We start from the raw sequence: 12,708 nt of genomic DNA, 5'->3' as shown, positions 1-12,708 counted from the left end.
TTATTCAGTTGGTATTGTGCGGGTTTTTCTTATTGACTAATACTTATCTAATACTGACATCCTTAGAGTCATTGAGTGTACTCACTGTCGGCTTTGGTTGCTGACTTTGGTTGTGAAACATTAAGACAAATAGTTTTGTGTGTTTACAGGGATAAGGATGGGTGTGTAAATTACACAGGCATGAAATTAATGCTTAAAAAGTTCCCATCTCCTTGTCAAAATCGATCAGATAGGAGCTAGTCTCATGTGCTTATCAGAGTTCAATCTATTGATCATGAATAAATTTTATCTAACTATCTAAACTATCTATTGCAGAGATAAAGATGGGAGCATAAATGGTGTGAAAGTGATGCTTCCATCGCCCTTTGGCAAAATCACTCGGATAGGAGATAGAATCATGTGCTATTGAAAGTACAATCTAGAGACTATTCTGTCACCAGAAAACATTTTAAATGTCTAGTGAGAATTTAGTGAGAATATAACTTCAGCAGGCATGAAAATGATGCTGCTCATGACAAAATAGCTTGCCATCTGGAGAGGATGTGGGCTACTAAGCAGGTGTGTTAATCAGTATTGCAGAATTTAACTCCTTACAAAACAATACCTCATCTAGAGTCATATGCAATGTATGGTAACACAAAATCATGTCCCCAGTGTGTATCACATGTGTATCAGACCTTAAAATAAATCTGTACTTGGATCTACCCACATCCGTATCTCCTCGGAGTTTGTTACAAGAATGTGTAAGGACATGTCCATTAATTAATATGCTACATATTTATATTAATGACACAACAACAGTACTGTACAAGTGAAATGGGTTTTTTTTTAACTACACTTAATATTGCATATATAAAATAAGAAAACACATTACAGTACCAACCTGGCTTTGTTACAGTTTCACTGTGGAATTAGTGGAAATAGTTTAAATTTCCATACTTCATAAAACCCTTCAGTGGTTCTTAAGTAGAGGTGCCAACAATGCTAACAAGTAAGCCCTAGCAGGCAGAAAGAAATCAAGGCAACAAGTCTGGTGTGACTCATACTTAATAATAATTAGCTCCTCCATTTTTTTTTTCACCAAAGAGTTCAGCCTTTTTGGATTCTGTTTGCCCCCAAGCCCAAGACCTTTTAAAGAATAACCCCTTCAGAAGGGCATCCTCCAACATGCAGACTCTGATGAGAGAAACACAAACCAGAGTTATTAAAAATAAATTTTGTTGTCCCTCAGGAGGAATCTTTTAGCTCATACAACTTCGTGTTTCCCCTATTACAAAGAGTTCCAAATAAAACCCTGTTAGGAAGCTAAGAACCTTTAAGCAGACATGCCAACATTTACTAATACAGTGGATATAAAAAGTTTACACACCCCTGTTAAAATGGCAGGTTTTTGTAATGTAAAATAATGAAACCAAGATAAATCATGTCACAACTCTTTCCACCCTCAATGTGAAATTACATTGAATAAAAATTAAGTGAAAAACAATCAGAAACATTTTATGGAAACAAAGGGGAAAAAAACTTTATAATGATCAACAACAACCTGGTTGCATATGTGTGCACACCCTTTTATAATTGGGAATGTGGCTTTGTTCAGAATGAACCAATAACATTCAATCTCATGTTCAAAAGTAATTCTCATACAGCTGTCATCAATGAATTATTCTGATTAACCCCAAATAAACACAAGCTGTTTGTAGGATTTTTGTCACATCTTCTTGGTTTCATCTGAAGCCATGGTCTGAAGCCATGACTTCTGGAGCCATGGTCTGCAAAAAACTTACAAAGCCTGTATAGGGTCCCACTGTTGAAAGGTATCAATCAGGAGAGAGGTACAAAAAATTTCCAAAACAATTAGATGTACCATGGAACACCATAAAGGCCATCATCAACCAGTGGAGAAAATGGAGCACCACAATGATATCATCAAGAACAGGACGTCCCTCTAAAATTTATAAAAGGACAAGACAAATACCAGGGAGGCTCCCAAGAGACCTATGGCAACATTAAAGGAGCTGCAGGAATATCTGACTAGTACTGATTGCTCTCTGCATGTGACAACAATCTCTCGTATTCTTCATGTCTGGGCTCTGGGGTAGGGCAGCTAGACAGAAGCCTTTTCTCACAAAAAAAATCCAAGCCCAGCTAAATCATTCTAAACTATGTGGCAAAATGTGTTTGGTGCAAAAAAAAAAAAAAAAAAGCACATCACCAAATGAACACCATACCCACGATGAAGCATGGTGGTGGCAGCATCATTATTTAGGGCTGCTTTTTTCTTCAGCCAGAACTGAGGCTTTTTTCCCATTTCCCATCATCAAATTTCCCATTTTAGCATGACAATGACCTAAAGCATACATCCAAATCAACAAAGGAATGGCTAAACCAAAAGAAGATCAAGGATCTAGAATGTTTTTGCAAGAAAGAGTGAGAAAATATTGCCAAGTCAAGATGTGGCACGCTGACAGACTCTTAGCCAAAAAGACTGAGTGGTGTAATAAAATCAAAAGGTGCTTCAACAAAGTATTAATTTAGGGGTGTGCACACTTATGCAACCAGGTTATTGTAAGTTTTTTTTTTGTTTTTCCTATTTTTCCCTAAAATGTTTCTGATTGTTTTTCACTGAATTTTTATACGTCGTAATTTCACATTGAGGGTGGAAAAAGTTGTGACATGATTTATCTTGGTTTCATTATTCTACATCACAAAAACCTGCCATTTTATCAGGAGTGTGTAAACTTTTTATATCCACTGTATTAGTAAATGTTGGCACGTCTGCTTAAAGGTTCTTAGCTTCCTAACAGGGTTTTATTTGGAACTCTTTGTAAAAGGGAAACACGAAGTTGTATGAACTAAAAGATTCCTCCTGAGGGACAACAAAAATGACTTTGAATAACTCTGGTTTGTGTTTCTCTCATCAGAGTCTGCATGTTGGAGGAAACTCTTCTGAAGGGGTTTCATCAGCTCTCATTAACAAAAATATTAGGTCTTAATTTCATCCAAAGAGTAAGTGTGCACCAAACCTGCATGAATCTGCATTTGCCGAGGTCAAACCTCTACGCATTTCACTATGCATAAACACATCTGCTTTATCAGAAATGTGTTTGTGCATTTGTGTATACGTGTGTGTGATCATGTGTTTGAAGCGTCGAAGGGGTCCACAGAGAGTTGTAGATGGCTTCCACTCTTTGCCCGCACCTGGCATAGATGTGCAGTTCTTCAGGATCGTTAGGCTAAAAATGATCACCACCATGATATTGGTTTACTATATTCTTCAAAATGCTTCATAATCATTATTCATCTGATGAAAAAATAATTGGGTAAAGCAGTAAATAATATATTTTACCTCTTGTGTGTCAGGTTTGTAGCAAAGGTTTCTGAAAACACAGCAAATCAATGAACAAGATCATAAATTACTGATTATGAATACCAAAATGCTATTTAGATAAAACCCTATTAGCTATTTAGATATATTTTAGTGAAGTTTATTGCCTGGACTTAGGGTGGGTTTCTTACACACAAAATCTAAGCTAAATTATCACTGAAGTTCTCTCCAGGTGGTGAAGGACAAACATTTCACTAAAAAAACCCTAGAACTGTAGTAAGTGTCATAAATATTTTCATGTTGCTATAGATGAAAATTTAATATTATCTTGCAGTCATGTCTAATAAAAGGTTGTTTTACATAAACATGTCATTGAGCAACTATGTACAACTACGTGCAGTGGACATGTGGTTCCACAATTGGGGTGCTATTTGTATCCCACTGATTTTCCATTCACAAATATGTATGTAAAGTAAAGATAAAAGACATTTTAAACATAGGAAAAGTGTCCCTTACAATAACACATGTGCATGTTTCAGATAAATAATCTGAAACATTAATAAAACCTCGACAGCACTTTTTACCTGTCCCAGTATTTTTTTTTTTTTTACCTATCCCACTCGATCATTTTAAGTCGATCAGATACTTTGTTTATTCAATCAAAATTTTGGGGAGAATTTATAAATTAATTTATTTATGTTTACAATATAGTGAACCTGTAGATTCAACCTGTTCATGATTCAGAAATAAAAAGTCTTTTCAAATATTCTGAGAATCGAATTGAAATCATGAAGCCAGTAATGTGAATTGAATCAAATCATGACTGGAAGGTATTATTGCTTTCTTCATTGATTCACTCAGAAAAATTTTTTTTTTTTTAAACAATCATTTTAGTAGCACTAACTGGCATGTCATTTGTGGAATTACCCTTATAAAAGATCAGGTTAGGATCAGGAATTACCCCTATAAAGGACCATATCATTGGCTAACAGAACTACTCTATCAACAGTGTTTATCAAAAGTATCTTACCTTAGCTCTGGGAGCTTTCTGAGCATGATGTAGAGTCCAGTTAAAAGAGTTATGATGATGCATGTAACCCAAATTCCCACGAGAATAAAAGGCCATGTGGCATGTGCATCTGAAAAGACAACAGATGTAACATAACATAAAATATTGTACAATATTTATGTTGTCAGTATGTCTATAAAATGACCTATTCAAAACTAAGTTACTCATAAAGCAAATTAAAGCGCAAGATTCACCAGTGTTCACTACTTTCTAGAATGTCCCAGAGCATGTCACACTGTACTGTGCAATCTGCATAATGAAGTCGTGGACATTTTTAATGACTGAAAGTTGTTTTTCAGGATTTTTGACAAATTAGGTTGTATGACTCGACATAAGCAGCATTGATTTCGAAGTGATTTAATAAATGGTAATAGAAAACATCTCTTTTCTACTCACCACATCTTCAAACACTACATCACTACATTTCTCTATAATTATATATTTATAAAGTAACATGTTGATGTTTTAGTATCAGACAACGTCAATTAGTAAATCTAAATTCCTATCAAATCTAAAATTTAACAAATATGTCAGTAAGAATGATAGCTGTGAAGGCAGGGGCGTGGCAAGCACCGGTTTGTTAACGGAGGGCGGAGCCAGGAAAAGTGAGTGGTAAGGATCTGCACCTTTGCGGGATTGCTCTAACATGTGTTCTGTGTTTCAGTGATCAGCACAGAGCTGTGTGTGTATATGTGTGTGTGTATATCTCTTTCTTTTCACTTTTTACACCTCAGACTTCAGGTATAATTCTGAAAGGTGTCATCTACAAAAGTTCTCAGATGACGCTGTTATTGTGGGGTGTATTAGGGAGGGAATGGATGAGGAGTACAGGAACCTGATGAACAGCTTTGTGGACTGGTGTCAGCACAACCATCTGCAACCCTACAAGTACATGGGTGTCTGTGTGCCAAGTTGTGACAAGAATGTACAAGAAGGACCAGAGCCAACTCTTCTTCCTGAGTAGGCTGAGGTCCTTTGGTGTGAAGGGCTGCTGAGAACTTTCTATGAGTCTATGGTGTCAAGTGTCATATTTTATGATGCTTTGTGGTGGGGCAGCAGCATTTAAGCAAAGGACACTAACAGACTGACAAAGATCATTAGAAAGGCTGGCTCAGTTTTGGGGGAGATACAGTGGAGATAGTGCAGAGAGGATGCTGGAGAAGGTGTCAGTGATCTTGAAGAACCCCTCCCACCCACTCCATAAAAGACTATAGAGACAGAGGAGTACACTAAGTGGGAGATATATATATATATATATACACATTAGTTTATATTTATCAAGTTATTTTATTTACCAAGCATCACCAGGTTTTATGTGAAGCAGTACAGGAATTAATGCACAAACACTGACAATATAAATAAATAAATATATATATATATAATGTGGTTCTAGTCATAGATGTAAGCAACATAGTACAATATTTTCAGCACAGGCTTAGATCACAGTCTTTGGAAGCTGAACATTTGAAAAAATAACAATCTCGGTTAATAAGGAGCACTCCACTCCACCTGCCAACTGTTTAAGCATCATATGCTGCATTCAAAACTAGGTCAGAATAGAATTTATATTCCAACATAAAGTATTAACATCGCTGAACTGTATTCACGCTAAGTAGATACCACCAAGCGGCAACCAAAACAAGTTCAAAACAGAGTGCGCGCTGTACCCTGATTGGCGGCTTGCCGTGTGCTCGACCAGTTAAGTTTTTATCCTCTCATAAATACAAAGGAACGACTGATTTCGCTAAATGTAGTTGAGTAAAAAGTAAGATATTTGACTTTGAAATGTAGTGAAGTTAAAGTAAAAAGTCTCCCCAAATGGAAATACTTCAGTAAAGTACAGATACGCGAAAAAGCTACTTAAGTACAGTAACGAATTACATTTACTTCGTTACTGTCCACCACTGGACACAATACATCGACACTGTAACTACCTCCTCAGTAGACAGTAACTCATCTGTGGATAACTATCTCGTATTAACTGTGGATAATACTGTATACATAAATATAACATTGTAGAGAACTGCAACACAATATACTGTACTTCTTGCACCTTAACATAGCTATACATGTATATGATACATACTTATGCTATGCATACATTTTTATATTTTTACTTTTATATCTTATTTTATTTTTCAAAAATTTACTTTATCTTATTTTATCTTGATTTTATGCACCCGTTAGCAATGAGTGTGGCTGAAATGCCTGAACTCAGTAAACATGTGGTGCATAAATATCAAAAGTCAAGAAAAGTCAAGAAAAAAAAAGTCAGTTAAATTACAGACACTTGAAAAATGTACTTAAGTACAGCAATGGAGTTTTTGTACTTTGACTTTTTCACCTCTGTATTTATTCCAAGTAATTATTACTTATCAGCAGGAGCAGCAGGGGCATGGATGCTGAAAAATGAAACAAAGTAATCCGAGTGGAGAAAATTTTTTTTTTTTTTCACTTAGAATGTATATATATATATATATATATGCAGAGTTCATGTATAAAAGTTCAAAGCCTGATAAATATATTATCATATACTGTATAATTATATATATATATATATATATATATATATATTATACAAAATATGCTAATATATTCATCAAGCTTTTGAGAGATATAATATAATTGGGAGTGCTATACTAATATATTTTTATATACCATAGCACTGTTGAATGCTAGCTTCTGATTTTTCAGAAAGTGCTGATTAATTTAGCAGCATATATCAGCAGCTCTGACAATAGTTGCAGGTGCAAGACACGTATTTTTTACAACATTAAAAGTGACTGTAAAAGAATAAAAAGTGTGACATTCTTTAATAAATAAAAATTTTAATTTTTAGCAAATTGCTGTGGTATATGGGTACACCTTGGGATATGCTATTATTGGAAAATTATTAATTTTGAGGTGGTAAAAGTAACTCTCAGGCCAATTGACACCACCCTGACAATGATTATAACAGTATAACTTCTATAACAGTACACCCCAGGTGTTTTATTCTGTACATCCCTTGATCCAAATGCAAAAAAAAAAAAAAATTTGTCTCAAATCACACACTGATTTGAGACAGATTTTTTTTTTTTTTTTTTTGCATTTGTGACATTTTTTGTACTCTTATTTTAATACATTACATTGAAAAATTTTGATTATAAATTTAGTACTTTTGCACTGTAAATTGAATAAAGAATTGTAAGCTGTATTTTATACTTTTTTATTATTAGTATTTATTGTATTGTATTTCTTGTTTAACAGTAATATTACCTTAAATATTTAAAAAAAAATCTGGACGGCTTACCTCTGAAAGTGAAGTTGTTAAATCGAGTCTTGGTGTGCTTGGAGTCATTGGCAGTGGCCAAACAAGTGAGGTTTGTATGAGAAGCATGTCGAGGAAGGTATAAGCGGCTAATCACTGTGAAAAGCTTGTCTTGAGTCTTAGATGCTTGCATGATGGGAGAGGATGAGTTCCACGGTGTTTCCCAGTGAATGGAGGCTGCTGATTTGCCTTTAGCTTCACACACAGCGACAGTATGTCCGTGCTCAGATTCCAGCCAGCCAGATAGGTCTGGACGGGCTAGGAGAGACATTTTACCAAGATCAGGTTCAGTTTTTCCTGTGTATGTACACCTCATCTAACCAAATCCTACATTAAGGTCTTTATACATCAGGCTCAGCAGTTTGCTATGTTTTGGAGATTCTATTAGCAATTATGACTCTATCCTTTCTGCCCTAAAGTTTGGAGAGAGGCATGCCATCCTTCCCAACCAAGCCCAGTTATGCTCTCTTGGACTCCCAGCCACAGAAAGTTGTGCCATTGTCAGAAATCTCCATGTGCTTCCTACTTTATTGATCCCATAAGGACCAAATATAAAGCAGTATATAAATTACAATCATTAAATACAGAAACATTGCACAGTAACAATGGAAAGTGAGACCATCACAGCAGTGTGTTTTCTATGTTAGCTAAACAGAGATCGTTCACTTACCGAAAGCAGAGACCTTGATAATTTCCACCGAGCCACCTGATTGGTACGAAATGTCACAGGTGTAATTTCCTTCATCTTGAACAGAGAAATTTGGGATGATCAGGTGGTAGGTTCCCTCTGATGTGCGGTTCAGCTTTTTCCCATCTTGGCAGGTGTCATAGTCTGAGTCATTTTTAGCCACAGCAATCATACACTCTTTGTCTTGCAAATGAATTTTCCAGATGACAAAAAACATGTCACGCCATGCGATCTTTGTGTTGGTGCAGTTTAAGGTGACAGTGGTGCCCAATTCAGCATACTCATTTCTGTAAACTGGAAGACACATTTAACAAAATCACATTATTTAATCTACAATTAATTATAAAAAAAGCAAAGATAACAACAGTTTATTTGTACAACACACCAGACATCAAGTCTTCTAGGCTTTTTCCAGCAAAAGTGAGCTTGACTCTGCTTTGTCAAGAATACTTGACACACTTTGTCATTTATGTTTCTTGAAATCCTGTTTCTTTAAATCATCGGTGATAACGTTAAGATCTTAAACTTTTTAAAAATCATCAACGAGATTCTGTCTAAAGGTCTTGGTCTTCTGAGAAGCCCTTGACATAGTAGTAATCAATTACAAGCCATTCATTATAAGTTTTTACCTGTAAGCCTTTCGTTGGTTGAAGTAGAGCGTGGCAGTGTTTTATTAGAATGAAGAGATGTTTCGCCATCTGTTCCTGAGGGTTACACAGTTCACAAATTTTTAGTAATGGGTTAATGTGAGCACAGCATAACTTATTACTGTATTATTACTTTATTGTGTAAAAGTTCATTTAACAGAAAGTACTGTTACAAGTTGTTATTCATCAGGTTACACTGATTAATTAGGTTTGTTATTAGGACTTGTAAGGTAAATGAGAATTTAAACAGAAAAAAAAACAGATTATCACATTCACAAACAAAACTTCTCTCAAATTGTGTGTTATTATAATCAAAATGCCATCACATGCCATCTGTGTTACATATTTAAAGGCGTATTTAAAAAATAAATAAATAAAAAGCTCATTTTGAATTAATTTGAAAGAAAACCAAAATAAAGCTTGATCAGTGGCATTCGCATTGTAGAATCAGTGAAGTGAAGTAAAATATCTGCCAATAATTAAAATATCTGCCAATAAAACGATTGCTTTTTGGGAAAAAAATTTAAAAAATAATAATAATTATAAGATTCAAAATCTCTGAACAAAGAAATTCCATCAAATATTCCAACATACACCTTGCTCTTCTGACTGTAATCATATTCACAAAAGAATAAAAATAAAATGAGAACAAGTAATAAGAAACAAGCAAACCTGAGGCAAGACTTCTTGTAAGCCAGACAGTGAAGAGAAAGAAAGAAAGAAAGGATCTCAGGCTTAATTTGTTTTCCATGCCTTGATACTGATATCCCAACAAGGAAATATGTCTTTTTTTGTTCTTTATTTTCTCTTGATCTTTCGCTTCTTTTTCTACACTCAAAGTCTGTCATATATATTGTCTTTTTCCCTCCATAAAAAAACCTTCGATTCACTTCAGAGTGCTTGCTGTGATATCAGATGTCAGCTACCACTACAGCAATGTCTCTTGGTCTGGCCACTTCCTTCTTCTGGTGTCTTAGCAAAACTTATCAAAGCCGGAACACATTTAAAAAAGAAATTGTAAGAAAAAAAAACCTTTTGGGTGTAAACAGAGATATTAGTAGTAGGTCCAATAAAATATTTTTGTTGCAGTTGCTAATATTACTGAGTTATCCTAATTATAGATGAAAGATCAGAAAATGCTGGCCTGACTACAAATCTTTTAATTTGCTATTGAAAATCAATTCCCTGAACTTTACAGACTCTAAAGCTGTGACTTATTACATCCAATCTAATATCATGCTAAATTTAATGCCAAACTACTATTATAATCATCATTTCTAAAATTTGTAAAAATAACATATCATTAATAAAGCATTGCAAAATTTGTGTATTTAACAGTGTTAACTCTAATAAACAAGAGACAGTCCAAAACCCAAAGCTGTTAAGTAGAGCCAATCAATCTAAAAGTAAATTGAGAAACAAAATATTTCTGAAATGTATAAATGTACAAAAAAATATATAAAGACAAAAATGTAACACAAATATACAGTCTATTTATACAACAGTTAGTTCCGGTGCACTATTTTGGTTGGGCAAGCACTGTGTGCTTTACTACACTTAGTATATAATAAACTATTTGGCCGTATTGTGTCTGAAATGTCAGTTATTGTGATATTAATTTATTATTAATAGAACTGTCGTATAAAAGCAATATGATACTCGCAAACATGCTGTTGTACTGAATATCAGCATGGCTGTGGTTACCTGCGGGACTTGGCCTGCAGCTCACATCTGTGCTGATATTCAGTATTACAGCATTCTTGCATTTGTGATATTGCTTAATCATATTATACAAATTATACGTACATGTGTATGATAATTATCTACATTATATATACCCTTAATATATCTATATCAAACTCATCATTTCTTGTAATTCGAATAAAACCCATTCAAGGTAATTAAAAACAAACTGGGAAAAAAAAACCTAGGATAAAATTATTCTTCTCATCCACCAAATTAGCACAACTATCCATCAAATTATTCTCATCCACCAAGCATAATCATTTTAGTTAAACAGAAAATGCACAATTATGGATTTTCTGTCTTGAGACAAATATTTTAACATTATTTTTGAGCCAAGATGTATTTCCTCCCAATCTTGTTTCACTCCAAATCTTGATGTATCACTCCAAATTTTCATAACACATTTTTTTAACAGTGCATGAAGTATGTAGTTTCTCAAAAGGCCATGATGGTGCTTGGCTTTTGTCCTTCTGCATCTGTATGAGTTATTCTTTAAACACTCTTCCTTTTGCTGCCCTCAGCACTATAATGTGCTTCTTGTACCTGTGATGTGCTTCTTGAAAGAGGCACTAATTTGCCAACAGGAACTGAAATCAATGAGTGATTTGAGGAGGATTGATTTTTAATCTTTCTTGGTTTTCCTTCCAGGCTTTAAGCTCAATCAAGGCTTCAACTTGACTGAATAATATGAGCTGTGCTTCATCTTTTTATTTTACATTTTATTTATAGAGCACTTTTCAAGATACTCAAAGACACTTTACGTAAGTAAAAAAAAAAAATAATAGTCAAACTGTGGTGGCTTTCACCACTTCTGCTGGGCACCAAGCTGGTCAAGAATTTCAAAACATCACACATACTAAATATCCACTGAGTGCTAGATATTTGAGAGAATAATGCACCAATCAGCAAACAGTACTTGGATTAGGTTCTAATACACAGGAGCACTATAAATATGTTTTTATAGCAATCTCTGTAAATGTGCAGTGTGTTACTGTAAATGTAACATTCATGATCAATGTGAATGTCATCAAATCACCAACATAACCCTCCTGGATTAACGGCAGGTTTTGACAAAAATTACTAAAATCTTATCAGCTAGGTTAAAATCAAAATATGGGAGAAAAGTTATTCTTAGTTGCAGTTAAATCTGAATAAATAAATAAATAAATAAATAAAACAAGGACACACCGTGTCACAGACTCCCACACCACACACCATGCTTACCCCGGTCTTTTTTTTTTCTTTCTTTTTTTTTCTTTCTTTTTTCTTTTCTTTTTTTTTTTTTTTGGGTCAGTGCTAGAGAAGTTGACCTGAGTATTTATTTTAGATGAGATACTTAAAGCCTGTCCTCATTCAAACATTAAAGTTGTTCAGCTTTTAACATCATTGAGGAAATCAAAGTGAAATGATTGAATGAAAGGAAATATTTCTAAATATTTCTGCTTATACATGATTAATAGCTCTATATCTTCATTGTTATCTACAGACAAGCTGATAGCGTAGGGCGATAGGGAGACAGAGAAGTGATTTTCATGTGGAGAGTCATATTATTGTATTCTTATCTAAGCCTTTTTATGTATGTTATCATATAATGACCTAGGTTTTTACATAAATGTTTGTGTGAATTTTCTATATATTGAATATACCTTCCTGCACTTAGTAACAGGAAACAGGTAAACTTAGTAAACAGGAACTCAGGAACTTTGAGTCACACATTTGTATTTCTGCAAATACATTTTTATCTGCTTTGAAGATCATCTCTGCAGATATATCTTAAACTCTGCATATGGCTGAAAACATGTGGTGAATGTCACTCAGCTTTCATGGAAACACCAGATAGACCTTCAAACCGCAAGACCACAGTATGACTCACTTTTAGCAATTTTTTTTGCTTATATACAAGTAACTTTGATGATCATTACA

General features: G+C 34.3%; 1 protein-coding gene across 1 annotated transcript; it reads right to left on the bottom strand.

The window, feature by feature from the left end:
- Positions 1 to 2,910: 2,910 nt before the first annotated feature.
- On the bottom strand, positions 2,911 to 9,986 carry LOC117597316 (uncharacterized). Its single transcript, XM_053234433.1, has 7 exons — positions 9,712 to 9,986; positions 9,022 to 9,096; positions 8,375 to 8,686; positions 7,687 to 7,962; positions 4,356 to 4,464; positions 3,347 to 3,377; positions 2,911 to 3,233 (listed from the first exon to the last, which is right to left on the bottom strand). Exons 1-7 carry the CDS (start codon positions 9,788 to 9,790, stop codon positions 3,093 to 3,095), a joined length of 1,023 nt encoding a protein of 340 aa, XP_053090408.1. The 5' UTR covers positions 9,791 to 9,986; the 3' UTR covers positions 2,911 to 3,092.
- Between the last annotated feature and the right edge of the window lie 2,722 nt (positions 9,987 to 12,708).

This window comes from Pangasianodon hypophthalmus, chromosome 5, assembly GCF_027358585.1.
Source record: "Pangasianodon hypophthalmus isolate fPanHyp1 chromosome 5, fPanHyp1.pri, whole genome shotgun sequence".
Classification (NCBI taxonomy): domain Eukaryota; kingdom Metazoa; phylum Chordata; class Actinopteri; order Siluriformes; family Pangasiidae; genus Pangasianodon; species Pangasianodon hypophthalmus.
This window is presented reverse-complemented; position numbering and strand designations above follow the sequence as displayed.

Bases quoted from the DNA above. Each gene is read 5' to 3' on its own strand.
- LOC117597316 (XM_053234433.1), bottom strand. From the start codon at position 9,790: ATGGAAAACAAATTAAGCCTGAGATCCTTTCTTTCTTTCTTTCTCTTC. The intron at 3,378-4,355 runs GTAAGATACTTT...CTGTGTTTTCAG, and splicing joins AGAAAGCTCCCAGAGCTAAG to AAACCTTTGCTACAAACCTG. The intron at 3,234-3,346 runs GTAAAATATATT...GATCATTTTTAG, and splicing joins ACAAACCTGACACACAAGAG to CCTAACGATCCTGAAGAACT.